The sequence below is a fragment of the Mytilus trossulus genome, chromosome 1, assembly GCF_036588685.1.
Source record: "Mytilus trossulus isolate FHL-02 chromosome 1, PNRI_Mtr1.1.1.hap1, whole genome shotgun sequence".
Classification (NCBI taxonomy): domain Eukaryota; kingdom Metazoa; phylum Mollusca; class Bivalvia; order Mytilida; family Mytilidae; genus Mytilus; species Mytilus trossulus.
The window spans coordinates 68,506,781-68,532,703 of NC_086373.1; the positions used below are offsets into that span (position 1 = coordinate 68,506,781).

Sequence of the window (25,923 nt, forward strand, 5' to 3'; positions counted from 1 at the left end):
ACTCTATACTATAGAAAGCATGACATGTTTCCATACACAAAGCTTTATATCATTTCCATTCTCAATTTTATACTAAACGTCCTCATATCGACCAGACGTGATAGAGTAGCCAAACGAAGTTAAAATATCAGTCGGAGAAACTAGTCGATCTTCATTACACAAGGGAATCACATTTCAAATCTGATGCGTGCTAGTAACAATGAAACGGAGACGCAAATATAACCCAATTGATAAATTCAGGGAACATAATAGTTCACAGAAATTAAGCTTATATCTGATCTCAGAATTGAAAAGGGGAAAGATACTAAAAGGCAACTAGAGGCTCCAAAACTGGGAAGAAACTACACTGAAATAAACAACTGTAACAAATTCTATAAATTTTATAAAATATAGTTCTTCATCACATCATCACATAATATACAGTATATATATAGTAACAAAACGTATAATGGCAGAGATTCAATCCCAGTGGCAGTTGAATCAGGATATGTCTTTGTTTAATTAATAAATCACAGTCATGTATGTATAATAATTAGATGAATCGAGCACACCCTACTGAAACTTTGCCGATTCAAGTAAGTATTGGACTTACAGGGGTTAAACCAAGTATTGCATAAGTGTGAATGAGATAATAAATATTCACTTTTTTTCTGAAATTAAGTTGAGGAAGATTCGCCCAGCAGTAGCCGAATCCTATTGGCAAGATATCACATGTCATAATGGATTGTTTTGGTCAGTTTTTCGAAATGGAAATTTGAAGAATATGAATTACTTGCATTTCTTCTGAGACAAGTTTTCAATATACAATAAACTTAATGAAAACTATAGTTAACTTATATAAATGTATAATTAATATCATATATGTATAATACATTCACACCTGCCAAACATTTCAACCTAAGACAAATAAAGACATTTGCTCAACCCTACAAAAACTGATTATAGTCCATGTATATGGTATAATAAATGAGACATTTTATAGTAAAGCCTAAGGTCAAAGTTGATTCCAATTGCCGTCAGTGAAGACAACAGTTAAATTTTCAAAGTTCACAATAGTCCAAAAATCCTGAATAGAAAAAAAAATTGTCATTGGACAGCACTGACAAAATTAACGATATTGCGACAACCTAATCCCAAAAAGTAGCACTCTTTGTTGTAAAATAAATTACAAATGTTATATGAACAACTTTGACAAACACCACAAATTCTATGAAGTTTTCCAATATAATCCTTTGAATTTAATGTTTACCGCACTATTGCCTACATGTAATCATCGTTGTACATTTGGGTATGTATAAATGTAACTACTATAATGCTTGAATACATGTACATGTATGATCACCTTTAATGCTATTGCTTCTTTTCTATAGAAAGCAAGTTTTGAATAGTAAGCGGTAATTTCGATGATCATATATTTGATTTTTAATAGACACTGGTTTTTTTTCTCTCACAACTGGAAATTATGTCCTGGTCTCCGTGAAAACTGTGATTGTGAATACTCTGAAAACCTTTCATGACGATCATCTCCCCCTGGTACCGTAACGACAGGTTGTATAGGTATGGATCTCTTGGACATAGTGTCTACGTTATAACCTTCTAACTCAGCTAAAATATAAAAAGACAAAAACAAATTAATTCTGTTACATTCAAACAATCTCTGTAAATAGGCTAGCCGATGATTAGAATAATATATCTATGTTACAACAAATCCCTTTTCTTTGTTTAATTTAACCGCATGTTTAAGTTATTTTAATTTATTTCACAAGGATGCACAATTGTACCACAATGGGTTGAAAGGGAAATTGCAATGTAGTGAGAAACGCAATACATTAATAACATTCATTTACAACGAAAGATAGATCAATTTCGAAATAATATACAGTTTTAGCAGATCACACAAACAAAACAGAAGCTTCATATAAAACATAATGCATGCATGTCAATTGCTGAATTTCGACAGACATCAACTTTTTTTCGATACAAAATACACCTATACGACTTTGTTTTTCTTGTATGAATCGTTTAACTGCCTGTATTCTTTTTTTTTTTTTTTTTTTTTTATTGTATTCTAAATAATTAGAAAATAAAATTTCGAACAATGAGACTTCGTTGCACACAATGCCACCAAGTCCTCACGCTTATAAGTTAACCTTATGACTCATCCCAACCCAGTAACTAGAACTAACAATGTATGTAATCAAAGAAATTACAAATATTAAAATAAGATATGACATGATTATAAAAATGAAGATGTGGTATGATTGTCAATGAGACAACTCTCCATAAGAGACCAAAATGACACAGAAATAATAGGTCATCGTACGGCCTTCGACAATGAGAAAAGCCCATATCGCATTGTCAGATGTAAATGAACCTGAAATGACAAATGTAAAACAATTCAAATGTGAAAACTAACGATTGTCCACCAGAGACCAAATGACGTAGAAGTTATCAACTTTATATGTCACCGAATATATTTAATCATGACAAGGATAGAGGTTCTATCCAAAATGAGAACCTCGAACCTCTTTGGTAAAATTAATTGAAAACGGCCTATTGCAGATCCTATCAATAGTACTTTTTTTATAAATTAATTCGTGATTCAGATTTTTAAAGTCAATTCGTAATGCTGATTTTTTTAAATTTATTTGTTATGCAGATTCAGATTATATTTTATTGTCCTACAACTATTATATAACTAAACATTCTTACATATGTAAATCATTGCATATATTAAAACTAGCAGTACACTTTCTTGAGCATAAACAAATGGCAATAATAGAATTATAATATATAATGATTCAATACAATTTCAAAACAATATAGATATATTTTTAAAAGATGTAAATTACATCATCAGCTATATAAAAATAAGAATTGTATTCTTCTACTTAAAATATTAAAGCAGATTTTAGCAAATACCTGATAAAGTTCACAATTTCTGAATAAAAATACAATTTTTTCGTCATTAAAAAAGTTATGAAATTATGTTTTACTTCCTTATACAACATATTTTGATTGATTTAATGGTGTTTGTACTATTTCGTGGCGGTCAATTTTTAATTGTAGAGGTAGACGTAGTCCCCCTAGTGGGTACAGTTGTTTCTAAGACCCTTCGGTCACCCGACAATATATTTCTAAGGGCTGGTCTGGATATAACGGACATAGAGTAAAACGTGTTTTCATCTCCAGTCTAATTTTTATTCTTTCAACTTCTGCATGTGTGTTTGTATTCAGTATACTGTTTGTACTTTTATTTAAGGACCGAACAATTTTATTTTAGTGAAAATGGTCCCTAATGTGAAATAAATATACAGAAAGAGTGATTGATTGTTGTATGTTAAACGTCCAGTGGCAAATATTGCATGTATGTTCAGGACGATTTCATAGTAATACAGGTAGTTAAGCTGTACTCTGTATGGATTGTTGTATTTTAAGAAGTCTCGGAAGATCTCTATAGAGTATAATACATGCATATTGCTTTAGAACTAATGTTGACATGCAGCCATGTCGGTGGGTGAATTTACGATGTAAAACATTTGCCGAGGTCTTCCAATTTAGGAAAATCAACCTGTACGAAGTCCAACGGATTGTTATATTTTTCATTTTTACATATTTCTTTTATTTGTGTTTAAGATTTTCCATCCTTTCTCTTCTATAGTAACTGAGTGAATTATATTTTTTTTGTTTTTATGTGTTTTCATAATTCTCCATTTTCATGCGACAATCGGCTAAGATTAACGACGATTTCGTACAAAGATATACATTGTATATAGCAGAGGTAAGTATATACTTTTTAGGTATTCAATGATATTCTCCATGGCATAGTGTTAAACTATCGTGCGAAAAAGTAACGGATTACAGAAATTCCATTTTGAGGTTTACATACTTACATTTATTTACAGTTCCAGTTACATAACTATCTTTGGGAAACTCTTCTCGTTTAGAGGCCAGCACAAATGCTAGTATTGCTAAGAGAGCAGCATCAAATATACCCAATATGGCCAAGATGTATCCCCATCGTACTCCACAGTATCCCAGTTTATACTGGTCTGCTGTGCTACCACACAAGTTCCGTACTTCTTGGTGGTCCCAACCACTGGGAAATATCACACATGCAAGGAACATAAAAACAGCTGAAACAAAATAGAGAAATGAAATGCCTTTTATTCATTCATTTTGATTTGAACTAAAATTAGTTTTAGTTGGAATTTCTGAAATCAACTGAACTGCTGCTACAACTGATTACCGTGCATATTATGAAACCACGAAGTTTCAAGAGAAAAGTTGTGACAAGTTAAAGTTTGATCTACAGAAAAATTCTTCGGTTTCGGCATAATAATGCTACTTTATATCATTGCAGGATTAATCGAGGATTAGAAACGATGCATGTGTTGTATTTATTCAAAATTACGCAAAGAAATCTCTAAAAAAAAAAAAATTATACACATGATGATATTTTATTAACCAAATATGTGCTGTTCATCCGATTCCAACGTGCAACAATTCATCTGCTGTGCTTAAATGTACACTAAAAATAAATACTAAATATATATTTAGTCACTCTATATATAAAAGAAGATGTGGTATGATTGCCAATGAGACAACTATCCACAAGAGACCACCATGACACAGGCATTACCGTACGGCCTTCAACAATGAGCCCATACTGCAAAGTCAGCTATAAAAGGCCCCGATGTGACAATGTGAAACAATTCAAACGAGAAAACAAACGGCCTTCTTTAATTAAAAAAATGAACGAAAAACAAAATATGTAACACAAAAACAAACGACAACCACTGAATTACTATAGTTGATCTTTATAACGGTTTACTTTAAATCTTCAACAGAATTACAAAAAAAATGTTGATTTAATATTTTGTTTCTGACAATGAACAATAGGTATGTATCTGATAACATTTTTGTGAAGTCGATGTTTGTATTGACACATTGAAACGTTAAAGTTTATTGTCACACACTATACGATAATCACTTTCATTATAAGTAGTTCATGTTGTCATGTTTCAAGTATTTGGTGAACTATTGTTACCTTGTTATAAGAATTTATTCAATTAAGCTGAAAATGGTCATTGCAGATTGGGGGCGACATTTTTGGAACTAGCAACTCTGTTGATATATGAATAAAATATTGTCCTGGACTCAGAAATATTTTATCAAATTCGATTTAGAAAACGTCTGAATAAACTAAAATACAACAGTAAAGCAAAATCAAGAAACTTGTTATTCAATTGGTCACATATAACTAGATTTTATTTTAGAGTAAGGGCTGAAAGTTTAAAGAATAAACCAGTGTGTGTGTTTTAATTCTTCAGGTACATTTATTAAGACTGATTTTTGACGAAAAAAAGGAGCAATTGTAGAAAAGGGCATCTTTTTTTGTAGAATGTGCACACAGTGTCCACTTTGTAAATCTGTATTAAAATTTTAAATTATATAAGCTTATACTATAGTTTTGTCAATCGTAATATGTACATAAATTCATAATTTACATTTTTTATTGAACAATTTTAACGAAAAATGATAATATAAATAAAGAGATACTATTTTTTTCTTTATTTTTTAACAATAATATAAATAAAGTTATGTAGAACTTATAATTCTATTCTTTTGATGAAAAAAAAAAAAAAAAATTCTTGCACCGCCCTGAAGTGCACAATGACTATTTTGTTAATTCCGTTTTAAATAACCGCCAAAAGAAATGCATTTCAAAACTACAAATCTGACTTAAAATGTAATACCTGATATTAATTCCAGAATACCACAGAGGTAGAAAACGATGGTTTTCTTAAAACAAAAGAACAATAGCAATGCTGCGACAACAATTAACATAAGTAAAGCTGATACTCCACAGAAAAATGTTGTGGCTCTGAAGGCGTCGTTCAAAATGGAATTAAAACTTGTGAACGATCCATCACACACATATCTTTGGTATGCAGAGTCCGGTTTACAATATTGAAACACTCCAATATGTCCATAGCCAGTTCTATCATCGTCTGTGTCTCCGATCCAGTGAGGTTGAATGAATGCCACAACATTTAGAATGCACCAAATTATTGTCAATAAAGCCCAAAGAACACACACTGCTCTGTACTCTCGCATATACCGAAAATAATAAATCCTTGCAGTCTCCGGATTATACATTGGCTTCTCCATGTTGGAACCAACTTGCCTCCAGTGGTTCCTTGTTTTTGTTTTGATTCTGGAACCACGTTTTTCCTATTTGCAGGGGTGAGGCAAATTGGATCGAAAATTCTATCGCGAAGGAGTTTCCGATCAATGCCTATGTATAATACTAAATTTAGATTTCTAACTGAACCATATCTTTTCAAAACTGGTCGAGCAACTTTATCAATACACGGTGTGAAGCCAACTTATCCAATCAACACCAGGTAATAATTACCTGTACATTTTGTTTACCTTTTTGTAAAGGTCATACGGTAGCACATGGCTAATCAGTCATGCATGGGTCAAAGGTGATGAAGTAGTTTACTACATTAATACTGGTATATTGTTCACTATTAACTTATATAGAGAATTAAAACAAATATCTAAGTAAATTTAAATTAATGAATAATTACTTCCAACAGGTATGAAATAAATTATAAGTTACCATCAACAATAATACATTTAAAATGTTTCTTTGTAAATATTTTCATCACATTTCTCTATTTACACAACACTTGTTGTAAAGATATTTCCTGCCAAAATATCAATTACTAGAATATATTTACGAGAATATATTTTATTTAGAAAGAAAAAAATCGTACGATGGTGGTCTTCTTTGTTTAATTGGTGCTACGGCGATTTGAAAGTCCATTTTTAATGATTTTCCCTTTTTTGTGCTAATATAAAGAAAAATAAATTACAGTTTCTCCATTAAACTTTTATTATTCATACTTTCACTATATATGTACCAATCAGAATAAATCTAACATGAGCAATTGAAGTTTGGGAAAGTTTTATAATATTTAATTACTTTTCAACGGTCAAATTGACCATACTGTCAATTTGGGATTGATCTCTTTTTTTAAAAGAACAAGCACATTATTTCAACTACTTTATTATAAAAGATTATTAAACGAATATATACCCTAAGAATTTAAATAAAGGAATGTTCATATTTTGGAAAATCATTTCTTTGTACCTCTCACCTATTTTGGTCGAGGACACTCATCGGAATGGTCATAAACTTAAAACGTTTCCACTGAAAAACAAATGCAAGTTTTTTTTCTACAAAAGACTCGTAGGTGAAGCTCGAATAAAAAAGTGTTAAAAGGCCAAACTAAATAAGCGGACTGCAATGTGACAGTTATTTGAACCTTATCGTATGCTCTCTACACAGAAGCATAATATCAGGAGACTTTAAAGATAGGCACAATATACAAAAGGGACATATAAACTGAGTTTCTCCTAAGTCGAGAATAAAAAAATAGCAACACCATGGCGAAAAAAAAAAAGAAAAGACCAAAAGGTAGACTACATTACAAAAAAAACCAACAACAAAGAAACATACAGAATGAGTAATGCCAACTCCACTAAAAACCGTGGGTGATCTCGGGTGCTCCGGAAGGATAAGCAGATTCTGCGCCACATTTCAGGCGCCCGTCGTATTGCTCATGTGAGAATGCAGCTACATAGAAATGATCTGAAGTACATTATTTGGAATCACATTTATCTATTGCTGCATTGCAGCAACATAGGACTATTACATAAATACATTTATCTATTGTTGTAACATGGGAAAATACATGAAAACCTTTATATGTTGCGGTTAAATGGGACCGTAATACTTAAATATATTTATCTGTTGCTGCGACATGGGACAAATATATTATATATATTAGAAACTTCAAAGAGACCTATATTGCGACCAAGATTACAAATGTATTTGACAGTTTATAGTATGCAACTGTATTCATTGAAGAGTTTTCATCATTTACAAATGCCAAAGATAGTTTTTTTACTGCCAAACGAAAGTTCTTGATTGGGAACACAGTGGTCTAGACACATTTCTTGTCAATGAAAATCCGACACGGGAGCTGGAACTGTTGCGCTGTTGAAACACCGCCCGGATACTAACATGCCCGGCGGCTAGCAGTGAATCTGATAGTGATTCCATGCAGTGCTAGCAAGCAGAAACACTACGAATTGCATGCGTTCGAAACTCTTGGGACGTGGGATGGGTTTACAGACTAAAGATTACTAGACTGGTAAAAAATAAAGCCAAATAGAGAAACAATGGGCCAAAAATAGAATAGAGAAGTTTTGGACCAAAAATAAAGAATAGAGAAAAATGACTGAGATGCAAAATATCTGTTCAGAAATGAGAATTAGGGAAAACACAAAAAAACAAAAAGAATATGGAAAAATGTTTGGCAATAGGACTGAAAAAATGGAGAATGAAAAGAAAAAAAAGAAAAAGAAGCAACCGAAAAAACACTAGACGGTCTTATGCAAAAATGAAAACACCTCATACAATCCCTAATTCAACAGCAACGCTGTCAACCCTTTGGAGGAGTTTTTCAAACCGACATAACAAACTAAAGTGATCGCATTAAAAATTACACGCACACATGCAACATAATACATGCAAACGGTTCATACGCAAAATGATCAAATTCTACCAAGAAGTTTAGCTGACACGTGAACATTGAAGCATGCAATTCATGGGATACAAACACAAGATCAAATGTACAAAGGTTTACATCATAAAAAAACACATATAGATTAGTTGAATTACTAAAATATTAAGCAAAAACAAAAAAAGAGACGAAGAACTGGGACTATTATACTAGAAAATATAAGAATCCTAGAGCATTATACTATTAAATATAAAAGTCCCAAAGCACTGAATAGTAACCGTTGACTGCAAATTAACAAAATAAAGATAAATGCCAAATGCTGAAAACAAAACATTAAACCGTTGGTTAATGAACAAAATTAACTAACTTTGCAAGAGAAACATTGATACGAGCAGCCAGACCAAAAATTTACCATGTTTTAAAAGTAGAAAATGCATGTACCAAGTCAGGAATATGACAGTTGTTATCCATTCGTTTTATGTGTTTGAGCTTTTAATTTTGCCATTTGATTAGGGACTTTTCGTTTTGAATTTCCTCGGAGTTCAGTATTTTTGTGTTTGTTAGAAACTTGAGGCACACGGGTGGTACACAACAATTCGTCCTAAAAAACATAAAACAATTAAATAAGGCTATACAGTTTTCTTCATTGGATGAATCGCAACTGAAATTACATCTCAGTAAGTTAAGTAAAGATTTTCTATAATTTTAGTTTATTAAAGTCAAGCGGATAGACACATAAGACGGAATAGTCATATTGTCCGCTATTGACTCAGTGTTTTATAAAAAAAATACTTTCGATAGTCATCGGAAATTATTAAAAAGATTAAAAAGATCCGAAATTTGGCGGGGAAATTATTTTGACAACAATTTATTTATTTACTGTTTAGAATTAGGCGACTGACATACAAGGTACTTTAACTTAATTTATTCATTTATTAATTACATATGAAGCCTAAATGAGATTGACTATAGTAAAAAATCTCTAGATAACTGAACATATAACTTTTTCGTTACCACACGGTCAGGCTTACACTTAGCTGCGGTATCGTAGCTCTTTAATAGGTCCTTTTGTTATTTTTTGACTATTTGCGGACCATCGCAGCTAGCTTACACTTTACTTTACCGTACCCACGTTATGCCGATATGTTCTAACATTATATAGTTGGTAGCGTAGAAAGATGCTAAAGGCTTGAGTAAACCCAGCTAACAATGTTACGTCATAATTACGTCGTGACAACGTCATGTTTTCGTCGCATTGACGTCAGGTTAATACGTTGTATTTACGTAAAAGTGTATGGTTTTCTTGACGTTGTCACAACGTCGTACATCAACGTTGTGGTGACGTAAAATTACGTTACTACAACGTTATTCCTGACATTACAACAACGTTTATATCACGTTATGTCGATGTTGTCACAACGTCATACATCAACGTTGTGGTGACGTAAAATTACGTTTTTAAAACGTTATTCCTGATATTACAACAACGTTAATATCTCATTATGTCGAAGTAATTTATATTCTATATAATTGGCCGAAAAATGATCATATACTAGTATATACATACATAGTATCAACGGTGTTTGGGACCATGAAGTGACCTCTAGATGATACATGTTGTGCTATTCTCTGAAGGAATTCGTATAATCTGCATCATCTTTTTTTTTGTAGCTTTAATCGAGTTACTGTTTCAGTAATTGTGATATAACAGAAATAAATCCTGGGTCCATCCATAGCTGAGTCACTGTCTATTCGTATGCAGTTCTTGATAGTTAGTGCTTGTAAAAATAATATGCATTTATCATATATGTTACTCTATAAGGGGGTGTTCCCCCTGTCTCTTCTAGCCCATCTTTAATTGCTGCCTATACGATATGTTATTCGCCCATTGTTGAAGGCCGTATATTGACCTCTATAGTTAATTTCTGTGAATGGTCTCTTGTGGAGAGTCTCATTGACAATCATACCACATCTTCTTTTTTATACTAGTATTTTAATTTATTTCATCGTAGTATACATTTCTCATTTAGCATGTTCACGAAAGTGTCATTAGCCTAATGTGTCATTAAGTCTTCATTAACGTAATGCATCATAAGGGTTTAATGAAGACTTAATGACTAATGAAACATTTGTACAACCGGCTGCTGGATATAATATTTGGGTAACTACATACCAACCCAGGCCATGAAAGTTTTATAAAAAAAAAAGTTTATGAAAAGCAAATAATGCCTGTATATCAAAAAGTGAAGATTTGATTATCGTTAACTTTGTTTATTTAAAATGTTCTCCTGTGTCCCTGATAGTGATATTTCCGGATCTGCTGGAATTACCCTCTTAGCAATTGGTTCCTGCAATGACAATATAAAAACTTATTAGTACACATAATTATATATTCAGTTAAATTTAATGTTACACTTTAGTGTCGCAAATAAAGAGTATCTTGATCTTCACAATGCTAGTTACAAATAAATAACTATAATAACAATTTTGTACTGAATTAAAAAAGACAACCAACATAGACGAATACAAACAATAATATTTTTTGGAAATAATCCACGATAGGTTGTACTATACTGGGGCAATAAGGGTATTCTTACCTTAATCATGCTTATAGCGTGTTCCGCCTGGTTTTGGGGTGCATGTTTTAGGGTTTCCCCAACCAATTCTTCATGTAAGACTCTACAAAAATTGACATTAATAAAATTTGCATCGTGTCATATTTAATATAATTTAAAAATAAACCTTAGACTGTCAGGGAGCAACAATTTAACTTCAAGGAGGGTAATTGTGTTTGCTTGAATCAGATTTTTTTCGTGCAAACAATTTTCTTTCATTTTTCAACGATATCACTCAAATTATTTTGTTCAAATCTAACACTATAATTAAGGTATTGAAGGAATCGGGAATCAGAATATTTTTTGTCCTGTACTCGAACAGAATATTTTGTTTTGGAAATCAGAAGAAAAAAAATAAAGAAAAATATCAACCCCCCCCCCCCCCCCCCCCCCCCTTTATAAAAGTTAAATGGTGGTTCCCTGTTTTCAAAGCCAAATTCGGAATTTTCATTAGATATTTATGATTTTGAAGCTAGTCATTGGACAAAAGTCAGTTCCCAGTATGAGTAAAAAAAAGTCCTATCATTTCAACTAAAACCGATATTTTTCAATAAAATATTTCGAAGTAACTGTATGAGCGATTTTCATAATATAGATACCAAAAGATGCGGAAATGTCTGAAGTTTTATTGTTTATTTGGTTATAATATTATTCATGTTCATTTTAATTTTCTGACGAGATGGAAACAAAGAAAAACTTATCTTGAAAAGTTTGCTATTATTCTAACCAATTCAAAATCGTAAAAAATGGCATTTGTGTTTAACTCATCAAATGATGAAAACGAAACTCAAGAAAATTATGTCTAAATAAACAATAAAACTTCAGACATTTTTACATCTTTTGGTATCTATTTTTAAAAAATAGCTCATACAGTGACTTGGTAATATTTTTTTGAAAAATACCGATTTTAGTTGAAATGATAGGACATTTTTTTAGTGGGAACTCACTTTTGTCCCATATGATCACCATGACTGTAGTATAATTGATTTTGTATGATGACATAATGATTTATTATTTATCAAATTTAAAAGTACACAGCTCCTTATTTTTTATTATTAATTATTATGACATAATCCAATCGGCCCACTGATATATCTTTTTAAACTTCACAAAAAACGGTAAAATAACAAATTCACAGTATTGCCAGCGCCGAAATAATTATTTATACGAAGCTGACTTTTAATCGATATATTTTTTGGACTAGGTCCGACCATACGCGTGCGGTCGGACCGTATGAGTAAACGCGTATGGTCCAGTACGACCTGACCATACATGTTATTGGATCATATGGTTTACATTTAGACCACCATTATCACAATCTTTATTTTTAGTATTACAAAGTGTTATAATTACAAGTAAATGGACGTAATTTTCATGCTCTTAACATTAAATCCTGTATTTTGACATTTACCGGCCGCTTGCAACAACTTTTAACAATTACTTTTCCATTGTGGTGTCAGATATTTTGTGTTATGACGTCAAAATTTTACAGGAACATCATACTGTTCCTTTATAATTGAAACTCTATAAAAAGTAAAAAGAAAAAACAACAGTTATAAAGAATACAGATAAATGTACTTACATTGAATCTAAGGTGGCTTGATGAATGGCGTTGACTTTGAATATGACGTCATCACTTTAAAAATAGCGTCACAACTAAAAGCCCTAACAACGAACCAAAATCGGAAACGTTACGGTATTTCCGTATCTTTTTTTTAAATGTTTGAATCAAAAGACTTTGTCCCCTTTCACAGGTAATGCCTGCCTCATATCAAATATCGTTCATTAGTTCTATCAATAATTAAGACAAATGAAAATTAAATTTAGTGCATAATACACAAAAGAAATCTTGCTATTGTAAATTTTAGGGACGTCGATAAATTACGTGATTTATTTGATCGATGTACAGTACATATTGCAATTATTTATTTTTTATTTTTTTATTATCACGATGTATTATTGATGACAAAAACATAGTTCCTCTTTTTAATAGCTTAAAAATCAACTTAATACTTTATTGACCAAAAAATATGACGACGTTGCTATAACGTCACAGATACGTGACAGATGCGTCGCAATATGACATTGCAATAACGTAATATAAACGTTATAAAAAACAATAATAACGTTGTCCTGACGTCGGTTCTACGTCGTATCTGACGTGACGTAAAATAACTTTCTCACAACGTTGCAACAACGTCGTACTTACGTAACGTCAGTCACGACCTTCCAGCGACCAATACATAACGTCGCAAGGACGTCATGTGTTTCCTGGGAAGGGGCAATCAAACTAGTCGAAAATAAATGACCCTGAAAACAAAAACGACCAAAAACAGATGACAACAAAAATAAAGATTGAGTAACATATAGTCTAACACTAGTAGTAGTAACAGTTACACTCAACTTACATCCCTGTTTTCATGTCCACCCAGCCCAAAGTCGATTCCTCACAAGTTGTTCTATTCTAAGCCGTTCCACTCCCACTCCCATTTAATCTGGCCCAATCTTAAAACATGTAAAACTACTCATGATAAACAAAAATCCACACAACTTTTAAATATCAGGTTTTGCTATAAAAAATAATTTTGTGTCTTACATATTTTGTATATATCCCCACTGTAGTGTAGGGACATTAAGTGTTACCCTTATCTTTTCTGTTTGTCCTGTCCAGACTTCCCTGAAATTTGTTTCTGTTCTCTAACTTTAGTCTGTGTCAACCGTATGTTATAAAACTTTAACTGTTCATGAGTAATGCTCATAAATGATTTATAAAAATTTGCTGACAATATATACAAGCAGAGCACATGCAATTTAAGGTTATGAGATATCTTTTTTATTCAACATATATTTAAGTTAAAAGATTTTTTTTTATACATGTACCTTATGATATATGATTCATGAAGATGATTCAAAAAGATATTTGATTTATTTGACCTAGCTATTATCACATTGCTTATGTTTAGTTTACACCTGTCAAATATCATTCGTTTCTTCTCCTTTCATGTAGAAGCTGCATCAGAAAATATGACAGAAGTAGACAATTTTAAGGAAGATCTGAACAAAACATTTCCATGCAGACAATCACAGATTAATTTGTTGCTGTCATTATTTGGACAGGTGAGTGAAAATAGGGTTGTTACATTTTACACAGATGTAAATTACATAAAATGAAGGAAAAGGGTATTGAATTTCTGTCTTTCAAGTTGTCCTGTTGGATTTTCATCTCTCTTTTAAAAGTATGTTTTGTTAATGTTTGTGTCGTTTTGGTCTTTTGTGGATAGTTGTCTCATTGGCAATCATACCACATCTTCTTTTTTATATCTTAGGTACCAGTCTATTTAAACTCTTTTAAATGAAATCTTTTTTGATGCATTTCTTGAAGCATTTGAATTCCATATTTTTTATGCTTGGGGTATCAATTCGTTTATCATGTTTATCAATATAAAATCCTATCATTTATAACTATTTAATATTCTTTAAAGGACATCTGAAATTGTTATGCTCCACCTATGATAGTAGAGGGGCAGGGCTCACGCTACCAGGCGACTTGGGCGAAGAAGTCGCTTTCCCGACCGTCACTTTGGTTTCTCCGACCCCCAAAAGCGAAGACAAGTCGCCCTGTTGTTTACGATACTCGCTTTCAGTTGCTTCCGTCATCGGACATTTTCAATTTTTACCAAGTTGATGAAACATCAACTTTTTATTGATAATTAAAGAAATTAAGACATAATCGATTCATTATCTTATGAAAAGAGGATGAAGAATTGTTTTTGCAGTGTGTAGCAAGTTATTTAATAAAAATACAACTTTTTATCACTTCGTGCACATCCGAAAGTTCCGGTGCTTGTTACTCAAAAACGTACATCAGCCTAACTTTCGGCTGCAAAATAAGTTTGCTACTTCATTTAAACATGATAACAGTTGCCTCCAGTAAATTTTCAATCCATTTATTGCATTAAAAACGTCATGATCCTTTCCAAATAACTTGTCAAACATCGTTTATTTTTGTAAATTTTCTTGCAATCGTCCGCCATTGACCGATTTCTAAACTACAGATCGGAAACGGACCAGCTATGACCGAAATCCGTATTTTTACAAAAATTACTACGGACGCACGGATGGAACAGCTGACAGAAGAATATTGATCCCAAAAGGGAAAATTACGCATTCCACACGCATTAAAAGATTTTGGTTACATCTAAATAAACTCATCATTGATTGGTGTATACCATTCCCTATAATATGGATATAAATGGATTGTTGTAAACTATTGTAAAGTTGCTTAACCCTTAGAATATAACACTAATGTCAATATATTATGGCCCAGCTTACCTTTATATATCTTTTGATGAGAAACACTGAATTTCATACACAAGCTAGTTTTTAATTAAATTGTAATTGTTATTTTATAATTTCTTTACCTTTTTAAAAAAAAAAAATTTTTTTTAGTGCTTGATATTTAGTTGGTAGTTTCTCACAAGGCCCTTAGTAAAATTTAAACAACTTTTAATTTGAAATGTTACTTTAATTGAATACTCAGATAAAAATTGAACAATTTAAAAAGAACATTATTTACAAATGATCGTTTATACTACAGTAAAATCCAAACATTGTAACGCACAGCGCGAATGAGCACTTCTCTTTCAAATCTCACCACTTCTCCCTATCAGTTTCAAAAAGAGAAGTCACTTCTCCCTATATTTGTGAAGTAGTGTGAGCCCTGGAGGGGCATTATGTTTTCTGGTCTGTGTGTCCGTTCGTCCGTCCGTTGTCCGTCTGTCCTGCTTCAGGTTAAAGTTTTTGGTCACGGTAGTTTTTGATGAAGTTGAAGTCCAATCGACTTCAAACTTGGTACACATGTTCCCTATGATGTGATCTTTCTAATGTTAATGCCAAATAAGAGATTTTACCCCAATTTCACTGTCCACCGAACGTAGAAAATGATAGTGCGAGTGGGGCATTCGTGTACTGAGGACACATTCTTGTTTTTTCTTGTTTGCTGCTTTTGGATTATAAAATACCATCTTGGTGATAAATGCTCTTATACATTGTATATATAAGTGTATTTTGTATTTTAACAGAGACATCAGTATACATATGCAAGTTTGTTTATCTATGGACATACTGGTACAGGAAAGACAGCGGTCACTACTAACATTCTAAATCATTTTAAGGTGAGAAACTGTGAAAACAATGGATATTTTATATTCATATAATAATGTCAGAGATGTGGTATGATTGCCGATGACTCAACTCTCTACAAGAGACCAATAGATACAGAAATAGACAACTATTGGACACTGTACCACCTTCATTAATGAAGAAAGCCGATACAGCATAATCATGTCAATTTGGGTTTATTTTTATTTTGTGATGTGTAAAGTTAATGAATTCAGAATGTGTATTACACTTAATTTTTATTCATTCTTTATTACACTTTTTTGGCTCGCATTTCTAACGCAATGGTAATGTATTTCTAAAGCCTAAAGGTAACCTGCCTTTAACGAATTTAACTTTTTTAATTAGATTTTCATTGAGGTACATGCATTTTCACAACTAGAGATCACCAATGTTATTTGTTTTCTTTGTTTTGTTAGCTGTCTCATGTTTTGGTAAACTGTGTAGAGTGCTACAGTTCCCGCTTTTTGTATGAGATGATACTTAACAGTCTCCATGGAAACAGTGTGACAGAATCATCTGACTTGGTGAAGTGTGATAATATGAATGATTTTGTTAGAATGTTTAAGCACGTCTCACAAGAAAAGGGGATTGACCAAGAAACTATATACATTGTAAGTGAACTTATACACTATGAAAATAAAAGATGTGGTATGATTGCCAATGAGACAACTTTCTACCAGAGACCAAATGACATAGAAGTTTACAACTATAGGTAATTGTACAATCTTTAACAAAATTTTATAAATTGTTTTGAGGACTTTATAGTACAGGAAATTCTTCCTTTCACATATTTTCTTTGTTATTGGATATAATTTCCTTGGCTATATTCTCTATTGCAAAATTAATTTTAACTTTGCAAGTAAGCATAACAAGTTGCATTATTTTATACTATCCATTAGGTAAAAATAAACAGCTAGATCAGCAACCAGATAAATGTAACATAATTGCTGCTAGAATAACTTAACTTCATTCTAATTTTAAAAAGATTATCCAGATTTACCATTAAACATAATTTTGATAATCGCTATTTTGTGCATTTTTCCTTTGATCTTTTTTTTGTGATAATTTTTCATATCATTCTACTCCATTGAGATTGAAAATTATCGCTAGAAACTAAGCAGGCACTTGGCGTAGCTAACGAAATTGACATGAAATTGTCAACATCGTCATAGGTAAAATAGCGATAAACAGATTATCATTGATCATCTCAACTCGATTGCCTTTCTTGCTTTCGCTGTCCAGGCTTAAGCGAGAAAATCAATCTCGTTGAGAGGATCAAAGATAATCTATAAATATCAAGCGCAGTAACTGAGTTCTGTTTGAGTCTTCTGTCTGGATAGGACAGACATCAAGTGACAAGTAGAATGTTTAAGACAGAATTTGGATGACATAACATGTTTCAAATACATATACTATTGTACTGTATCTTTGTATGATTGCTTTATTATTAGAATGTAATTTTACAGACAAAAAAATTACAATGAAAAAGTATCTATATTGTCTTATATTGTTTACTTCCAGGTATTAGACAAAGCAGAAAGACTAAGAGAAATGGAAATGAATATCCTGCCTGCATTTCTCAGGTTACAAGAACTGGTAAGAGTTAGAAGCTATCTTTCACATATGATTACAAGGACGTGTAAGATAAATATAGAAGCTATATTTCACATATGATTACAAGGAGGTGTACGATAAATATAGAAGCTATATTTCACATATGATTACAAGGAGGTGTACGATAAATATACAAGCTATATTTCACATATGATTACAAGGAGGTGTACGATAAATATACAAGCTATATTTCACATATGATTACAAGGACGTGTGAGATAAATGTTATGGCCCCCGAGAACACAGTTATTTCGTAGTGCATTTCTTTAAGACAATAAATTCAAATTTAAAAAATCGCACCTGCTCTTTCTCAAAAAGATTTTTACAGTGTGGTGTACTACCAGTGAGACAAATAATATCAAAATTATAGAAACTTCTACCAGCTCTAACTAAAAAAATTGACAATTCTGTGTTAAGGGGGTGTAAAATTCAGTTTGACAGCTTCAGACGTGATAAAATTTGACCTTTTAGAACTGGACCAATTCACTACTTAACATAAAGATTCAGCACCAACATTTTTTGACATGTAATTACATCCCCCTACTTAATATTTCATGCATTTAATATCAAGAAATAAATTGGGAAAGTGTATCAAATAAAACATGCAAGTAATACACTGTTTACACTAGGGACTATATTCGTAGACAACGAAAACCAAAGGACGATAACTGTGTCCTTGGACCTAATATATAGAGACTGAAGACATGACACAAAATAAGAGGCTATGTAGTGACAAAAATAAATCTGACACAAAAATAAAATAATTAAGGATATCCAAAATGTAGTTTGGTACTTCATTTGTTACTTAAGAAGAGTGTTGACTTATATTTATTTCAATGACTTTGTATTTGTAGACCCAGCAAAATGTTTGTGTAATTTTGCTGTCTGAGATAGTATGGGAGAAATTCAGAACAGGGTCAGGCTATTGTGAACCTTTTGTTCTTCATTTTTCTGACTACACTAATGGCAAGTATAATAGTAATTATATTTTAAGGAATTTGTTTTGATAATCTATTGTAATTAATACTCGTGTGGTTTGATCAACAAACTGAAAATCAAATAGATGTGGTAGGATTTTTAATGAGACAGCTTTTACCAGTTGACCACTATTTCTAAGTACAAGTGTAGAAGTAAGATATTACATATTATCGTCCTTCCCTACGCCTATATCACCCTGCTCTGTCGCTCAGTTATTCTCGTATCAAGATTTCAAAACGAGACCAGGTATTATCAGCGACTTCACAATGTGAGAGGAGAAGTTATCAGCGACGTCACAATGCGAGAGGAGACGTTATCAAGCTTGCTTTTGTCAATTGTAAAACTGTCCTAGGGAGAGGTAAAAGACCATTAATAGAACGATAAACAGATAATCGGGTTTTCTACGTTTAGATATCGTAAAATATCAGCCGCTCGACACAACGTGAAACTTTTTAGCTCGTTCGCTATGCACACTCACCAAAAAGGTTCACATTGTGGCTCGCGGCTGATATTTTACGATATCAATGTGTAGAAAGCCTGATAATCTATACATATTTATAAATCCTTGTATACCTTAAGCATTCCTCAGACTTTATTGTAATACTGTGAAAGTACTTTAATTCGTGGGTATCAATTTTCGTGGTTTGAGGAAAACTTACATATTCGTGGGTTTTTAAATTCGTGGATTTTAGTTTTCTAGAAATAAAAAAAAATTAAAATTAAAGACAGGTTACATTTAGTCTGGATTGAGGAAATTGCAAAGTAAACATTGATCCGTGTAAATCGTAGTGATGACACTAATTAACTCATGATAAAGTGATCAACAGATTAAAGACCATTGAACCGTTAATTAGGCCATAAACATGTCACCTAAAGAAAACTAACATAAACAAATACTATTAACGTATCTTGAATTGTCAAATAATTCTTATCAAAATCAAACCCAGCATGAAATTATAATTTCCCATATGTACGAGAACTACGAGGATATAAAATGAACACTTTATCATACTAGCATATCAATACTGGAAATCTGACTTTTATCGATCAAAAATATTTGTGAGATAATTAAAAGATCAACAGTTGTACAGTTTAGGTATTAAAGATTAAATGGGTATAATTATGCATGCGGTTGTAGTTCTATGACTGCTATTAAAGAATTCTTAGATTTGGCGTTATTCAATATATTCTCTAGATCATATCAGTATTCAAACCTATCGACGGGGATCTCCCCATGTCTTGATTTGCTTATTGGTTGTTTTATTTAGTTGGACACTTAAATTCGTGGATAAAGTCATCCACGAAAACCACGAAAATTGGTACCCCACGAATAAAAGTACTTTCACAGTATATGCATGATGTTGTGAATTAGTACTTGTTATGCCCCTGCCTTAACTAAATGTTATGAAACCTATACATACTGCATATTACCACAAAACACAGATCAAATTCTAATTTGGGCAAGTTTTAAATGTTTTTATTTAAATGATTTTTTTTCTCAATAGATCAGCTGATAGAAATAATGATGCTTGACCATCCAACAGAATATGATGAGAATTTCTACAGAATGTATCTAAATCTTGTGCTCAGTGTGTTTCAGATGGTCTGCAGAAATTTGAAAGAGCTTCATCATTTGGTATGTAATCACTCGTTCTTAAACAGCTTTTTGTAAGTTATCTCCCTTAAGGTCTGTATTGCCCACTGCTTCACATTTTTTAACTGTTGAAAGTCATGGTTTAAAAAATTTAGGAAAAAATTATGTGATTTTATATTGCAAATAGGTATCTATGTTGTTTTTTTTTTTACACGTATAGAATTTATTTTAATATTTAAAAAATCTCAACAGCCATACAAGTGGAGATAACTCATATTCTTCTCGAACACTACAAGACAGCTTCCTGAAATTTGATGCAAAGCTTCATGTGAGCTTGTGATGCGTTTTTACATACATTGATCATCATTTTCCTGTTTACTAAATACTTATACCTAGATATTATTACATATTATAACTGTATGCATTTTTGTCACATTATTCCTTCAGGAACTTCTTATCTGAGCCCCCTCATATTTGATAGAAGGATTTATGTAAACATTATTTACCATGTGATGCCTTTTGACATACAACACTCAATGCTCTAGTGACATGCATACAACTTAATAGCATTTTTCCTAGGAACTACAAATTCGATCCCAGAAATTAAGTACAAAGTTTTATGTGAGCATTCATCTGTGTGATGTGTTGTCACATTCATTGCTCACATGATTTGTTTAAAAGATGTATGTTTCCTTAACAATACAAAAAATCCAAATATCTCATCAAAATAACTCTAATAATGATATTAAAAATGTTTAAAAGGTCTGTGGCATATCATTCTGTCAAGTTTTCATCTGAGAACTTTTTTTTTTAATCTGACACATATTATTTTTTTTAGGCTAAGTTGAATTTTCAAAGGTATGCAGAGCCAGTGAAGACAGGTGAAGGTTTGTACTATTTTAGTTTATAGTTGGTCAACCAATGAAAAATTTTGTTAATATAGCAGAACTATATTATATAGTTATTTTGACAAGGGAGATAATATATATAATACACTAATCAGTTCAGGGGAGATAATTGGATGGTAAAATAGAGACAATAACATACATGTGATTCTTCCGGCGGGAGTCAAAATCTCCCGCTTTTAAGACCCTCTTCCGTCCCTCCCGTTAAAATTTGAAATCTTCCGCTTTTTCAAAATGTCAACGTCGAAAAATTTTCAGTAGAAATTTTTGTTTACAAAATTTATACTGACAGAGAAAAAGTACGAGAAACTCGAAATTTAGATCGGAAAAGTCCGAGAAACTCGAAATTTAGATCGGAAAAGTCCGAGAAAAACGGAAGTTTCCTTAAACTGTTTTGATGTCAAAAGGTAAATAGCCTCGAGTTATCTATGAAGGTGTTAAGGATTAGACTGTATATACAGCAATAAAAGAGTATTGGCAATTACCTTGTGATAAACTAGCAAGTTTAAGACACATGCCTGGATGATTAACTTGAAGTGAAATACTGACAATGGATTAATTAAAGTTGTATAAACAACGACTTTTTTGTGATGTTGTTAAAACATTGAACAGTTATATTACTTAACCTCAAACTGACCTCAAATATGATATGTATGCTTAACACTTGTTGCAAAGCTGACTAAGGTGACTCTAATGACTTGACCAAGCATATGTAGACAGCAAACCCACCAGAAAGCTCAATTCAACACCACTGTTCAGTTAGTGGTACCAAAATTGACAATGTAGCTAAGCAGAGATGCTTTTTACCAACTATATATGATGGCTGATAACTTTATCTTGAACTTTATATATAATAAATAAATATTTAAAAACCCCTTATCTTCTATTTCTATCAAGTAAAAGTGGCTACAGAGTTATAGAATCATTAACAAAAAAGGAAAATATGCAGTTTAAACACCAAAAAACCATTGCGTACGTTGATAAAAATGTCGATAAAAAATCCCCAGTTATGAGGCACAAACTCCAGCTGAAAATTTCCAAATCTCCAGTTGTGACTTGACAACTCTGTCACATGTATGCAATAAGTTATGTTATTTTTGGTCATTTCATGGAAACAGGAAAGGGAAGCTTTATGAATATTGCTATAATTTTTTATCTCATTTTGTTAAAAAAAGGAGAACCTGTTTTCAGACTAAAATTATTTGAATAGAGATTCCTTAGTGTGTAATGAACTTTGGTAGATAATGGTAGAGGAAAAGTTTATTATGGAGTATTTATTTTTTACAGCAACTGCTGAAGATACAAGAAAATTGTGGAAGAATATTGAACCTCATCTTAAGAAGGCATTGCAGACTGTTTACCTTAGAGAAGTATCAAGGTAGGTGATATTGTTTTGAAAACTTTCCTACTTAGGAGAAATTTTTATAGGTTAGTCTTTTAATTTGGTATGATTCAAATACTTCAAATGCATGGAACTGCATATAAGCTAATGTCAAGATTTGTTTTCCTGATTATAAAAAATATTTTGTTTTCCTGATTATAAAAATAAATTAGAAGATTAATTTTGATCAGTTTATTAAGAAGGATAGTTTTGTGTTGCTTAAATAAGTATTTGACGACAGCAATCATTTGAAGTCTTTTCAACTAAAATAACTTGATCAATTTAATCTTAATCTTTGAGCAAGTGTTAACTTTTTAAATTGCATGTCAAAATGCAGATCTTCTAGTGAAGACATTTGTTTAGAATAGAGATAATGAGATTATTTATAGTTGTTGCAAATACGGTAGGTGAGCAATACATGCTCCCAAAAGACATCCAGTTTTTGGGTCACCAACTACTATAATCGTCCATTTCTTCCTAATCTTTTCCAGAATGTCTGTACTAATTTGAGTACTAGTTATGTACTTGACTAACATCTTGTATGTTTTATAGTTCACAATGGGAGAAAATGCAGCAGTCAATAGAAGCTGGACAACCCCCAGCTTTACAAGGTAATACTTAGGAATATGATGTCTGGAAAAAAAGCAATTTTCTCATAGCATTCATGAAACTAATTGCTCAACAAAATTCAATCTTATTTACAATATTCCTATAGCCCGGTCCAAAACAATACCCAGTGTGTTGTAAATGGTTGGCCATAGAAGATTATATATATATATATACCTTTTCAGAAAAGCTCCTTCCAATTCTTGGTTAAAATTTACAAAAAAGAGGATTTAAGTGGGTTTGTTTAAAAGACAATTTTTCAACAGAAATTGGATCCAAATTTTTCCAAACAATACTTTCATTGATAAAATGTTCTTTTATAAATTAAAAGAAATGCAAAGACTCGTCTTATCACAAGTCTTGTTTTCATTTGATTTTTATGCTTAAAGGGACTTTTTCATTCTATTACAATCATTCCTTGTTCTTTTTAGTTTAACTTGTAAAAATAAAGACTTTCATTTTAATAGATTTGACAGATTTTTGTCAAGCCTGCAACTTTTGTTGCAGAAAGCTCGACATAGGGATAGTGATCCGGCGGCGGCGGCTACGGCGGCGGTGTTAGCTCACTTCTTAAAAGCTTTATATTTTAGAATGTAGAAGACCTGGATGCTTCATACTTTGTATATAGATGCCTCATGTTACGAACTTTCCGTCAGTCACATGTCCAATGTCCTTGACCTCATTTTCATGGTTCAGTGACCACTTGAAAAAAAAGTTAATATTTTTTTAAATGTTTAATTCTCTCTTATTATAACTAATTGGATAACTATATTTTGTATGTGCGTACCTTGCAAGGTCCTCATGCCCGTCAGACAGTTTTCACTTGACCTCGACCTCATTTCATGGATCAGTGAACCAGGTTAAGTTTTGGTGGTCAAGTCCATATCTCAGATACTATAAGCAATATGGCTAGTATATTGGGTGTATGGAAGGACTGTAAGGTGTACATGTCCAACTGGCAGATGTCATCTGACCTTGACCTCATTTTCATGGTTCAGTGGTTATAGTTAAATTTTTGTGTTTTGGTCTGTTTTTCTCATACTTTATGCGATAGATCTTCCATATTTGTTGTATGGAATGATTGTAAGGTGTACATGTCTAGCGGGCAGATGTCATCTGACCTTGACCTCATTTTCATGGTTCAGTGGTCAAAGTTAAGCTTTTGAGCTTTGGTGTTTTTATCTAATACTATATGCCATAGGTCAAGTATATTTGGTGTATGGAAATATTTTATGATCTATATGTCAGTCGCACAGGTTTTATTTGACCTCGACCTCATTTTATGGTTCATTGCTCAGTGTTAAGTTTTTGTGTTTTGGTCTATTTTTCTTAAACTATAAGTAATAGTTCAACTTTATTAATTGTATGGAAGCATTGTTAGCTGTACATGTCTGCCTGGCATGGTTCATCTGATCTTGACCTCATTTTCATGGTTCATTGGTCTTTGTTTAGTTATCTTAGTTAATGTTAATTTTATGTGACAGTCTTTAATAAAGCTTTATACTTAGGACTATCAACATAATATCAATGATAAGTAAAGAAGGCGAGACATTTCAGCGTGTGCATTCTTGTTTAATAATCTTGTTAACATGCACACATTGTGCATACACCCAAAACTATTCTGTATAGATATATTACATGCACACATTGTGAATACACCCAAAACTATTCTGTATAGATATATTACATAGAATGTTCTTCACTAGTTTCATATTTTACAATTTACATTTTGGTTTAATGTCACCTGTTTAATTCATTTTAAGTCTTTTTATATTTTCTACTATCTTCAGGTCTGTCATCCAGATCCCATGTAGAGTTACCATACTATTCCAAATTTCTACTGATAGCAGCATATCTAGCATCATACAACCCAGCCAAAACTGACAAGAGATTCTTTGCAAAGGTAATCAGTATATAATATATAAGTAAAAAGTCTTTGCCAAAGTAATCTGTCTATAAAACATTAATATGAGAATTATTGCATGGGTAATCAGATAAAAAGACAATAAGGTGGTACCTAACACTACAGGGATTTAACTCTGTAAAGTCAGCTAAACGTTTTAATTACTGGTACAAAGTGTTGTAAAAGGCATATTAAGCTTCTCAATGATCAAAATTGGTGTTTGTCAAAATGCTATATAACCAGTGTAATTTTTCTGACAAAACGGTTGGTTCAAAATTTTTGAAATTTTTATATTTTTCTTACAGGGTCACATTAAACACTGACAAAATTTTATGAAAATTAAACAAGCCAAATTAATTTTAGTGAAAGTGTTGGGTACCACCTCAATATGATATTCTTATCTACACTTATTCTTTGCATGGAAATAAATAAATACAAAGCTCAAATCCTGTCTGAATATCTATTGTTCTGTAGGCTTTGATAAGATGTGGTATGATTGCCAATGAGACAACTCTCCACACATAACAGTACATATTAGCTTTT

The 25,923-nt window shown here is 32.0% G+C and overlaps 2 protein-coding genes and 1 long non-coding RNA gene across 3 annotated transcripts in view; 1 reads left to right on the top strand and 2 right to left on the bottom strand.

Moving 5' to 3' along the window:
• Nucleotides 1–364: 364 nt before the first annotated feature.
• Nucleotides 365–6,357, bottom strand: LOC134683196 (LHFPL tetraspan subfamily member 3 protein-like). The gene is made up of 3 exons (XM_063542347.1): nucleotides 5,760–6,357; nucleotides 3,894–4,136; nucleotides 365–1,605 (listed from the first exon to the last, which is right to left on the bottom strand). Exons 1-3 carry the CDS (start codon nucleotides 6,172–6,174, stop codon nucleotides 1,448–1,450), a joined length of 816 nt encoding a protein of 271 aa, XP_063398417.1. The 5' UTR covers nucleotides 6,175–6,357; the 3' UTR covers nucleotides 365–1,447.
• A 3,063-nt stretch (nucleotides 6,358–9,420) lies between these two features.
• The window catches only part of LOC134683203 (origin recognition complex subunit 5-like), a 29,976-nt gene continuing 13,473 nt past the window's right edge, over nucleotides 9,421–25,923 (top strand). Inside the window, exons 1-11 of the mRNA XM_063542361.1 lie at nucleotides 9,421–9,512; nucleotides 14,226–14,335; nucleotides 16,300–16,392; nucleotides 16,816–17,010; nucleotides 17,921–17,995; nucleotides 18,868–18,979; nucleotides 20,497–20,627; nucleotides 21,424–21,472; nucleotides 22,778–22,868; nucleotides 23,424–23,482; nucleotides 25,268–25,380. Coding sequence (XP_063398431.1) covers nucleotides 14,243–14,335; nucleotides 16,300–16,392; nucleotides 16,816–17,010; nucleotides 17,921–17,995; nucleotides 18,868–18,979; nucleotides 20,497–20,627; nucleotides 21,424–21,472; nucleotides 22,778–22,868; nucleotides 23,424–23,482; nucleotides 25,268–25,380 — 1,011 coding nt within the window. The 5' untranslated portion in view covers nucleotides 9,421–9,512; nucleotides 14,226–14,242. The remainder of the gene's footprint in view (nucleotides 9,513–14,225; nucleotides 14,336–16,299; nucleotides 16,393–16,815; nucleotides 17,011–17,920; nucleotides 17,996–18,867; nucleotides 18,980–20,496; nucleotides 20,628–21,423; nucleotides 21,473–22,777; nucleotides 22,869–23,423; nucleotides 23,483–25,267; nucleotides 25,381–25,923) is intronic.
• LOC134709717 (uncharacterized) lies at nucleotides 10,889–12,812 on the bottom strand. Its single transcript, XR_010106025.1, has 3 exons — nucleotides 12,801–12,812; nucleotides 11,201–11,282; nucleotides 10,889–10,951 (listed from the first exon to the last, which is right to left on the bottom strand). It is a non-coding gene; the product is annotated as an uncharacterized LOC134709717 (long non-coding RNA).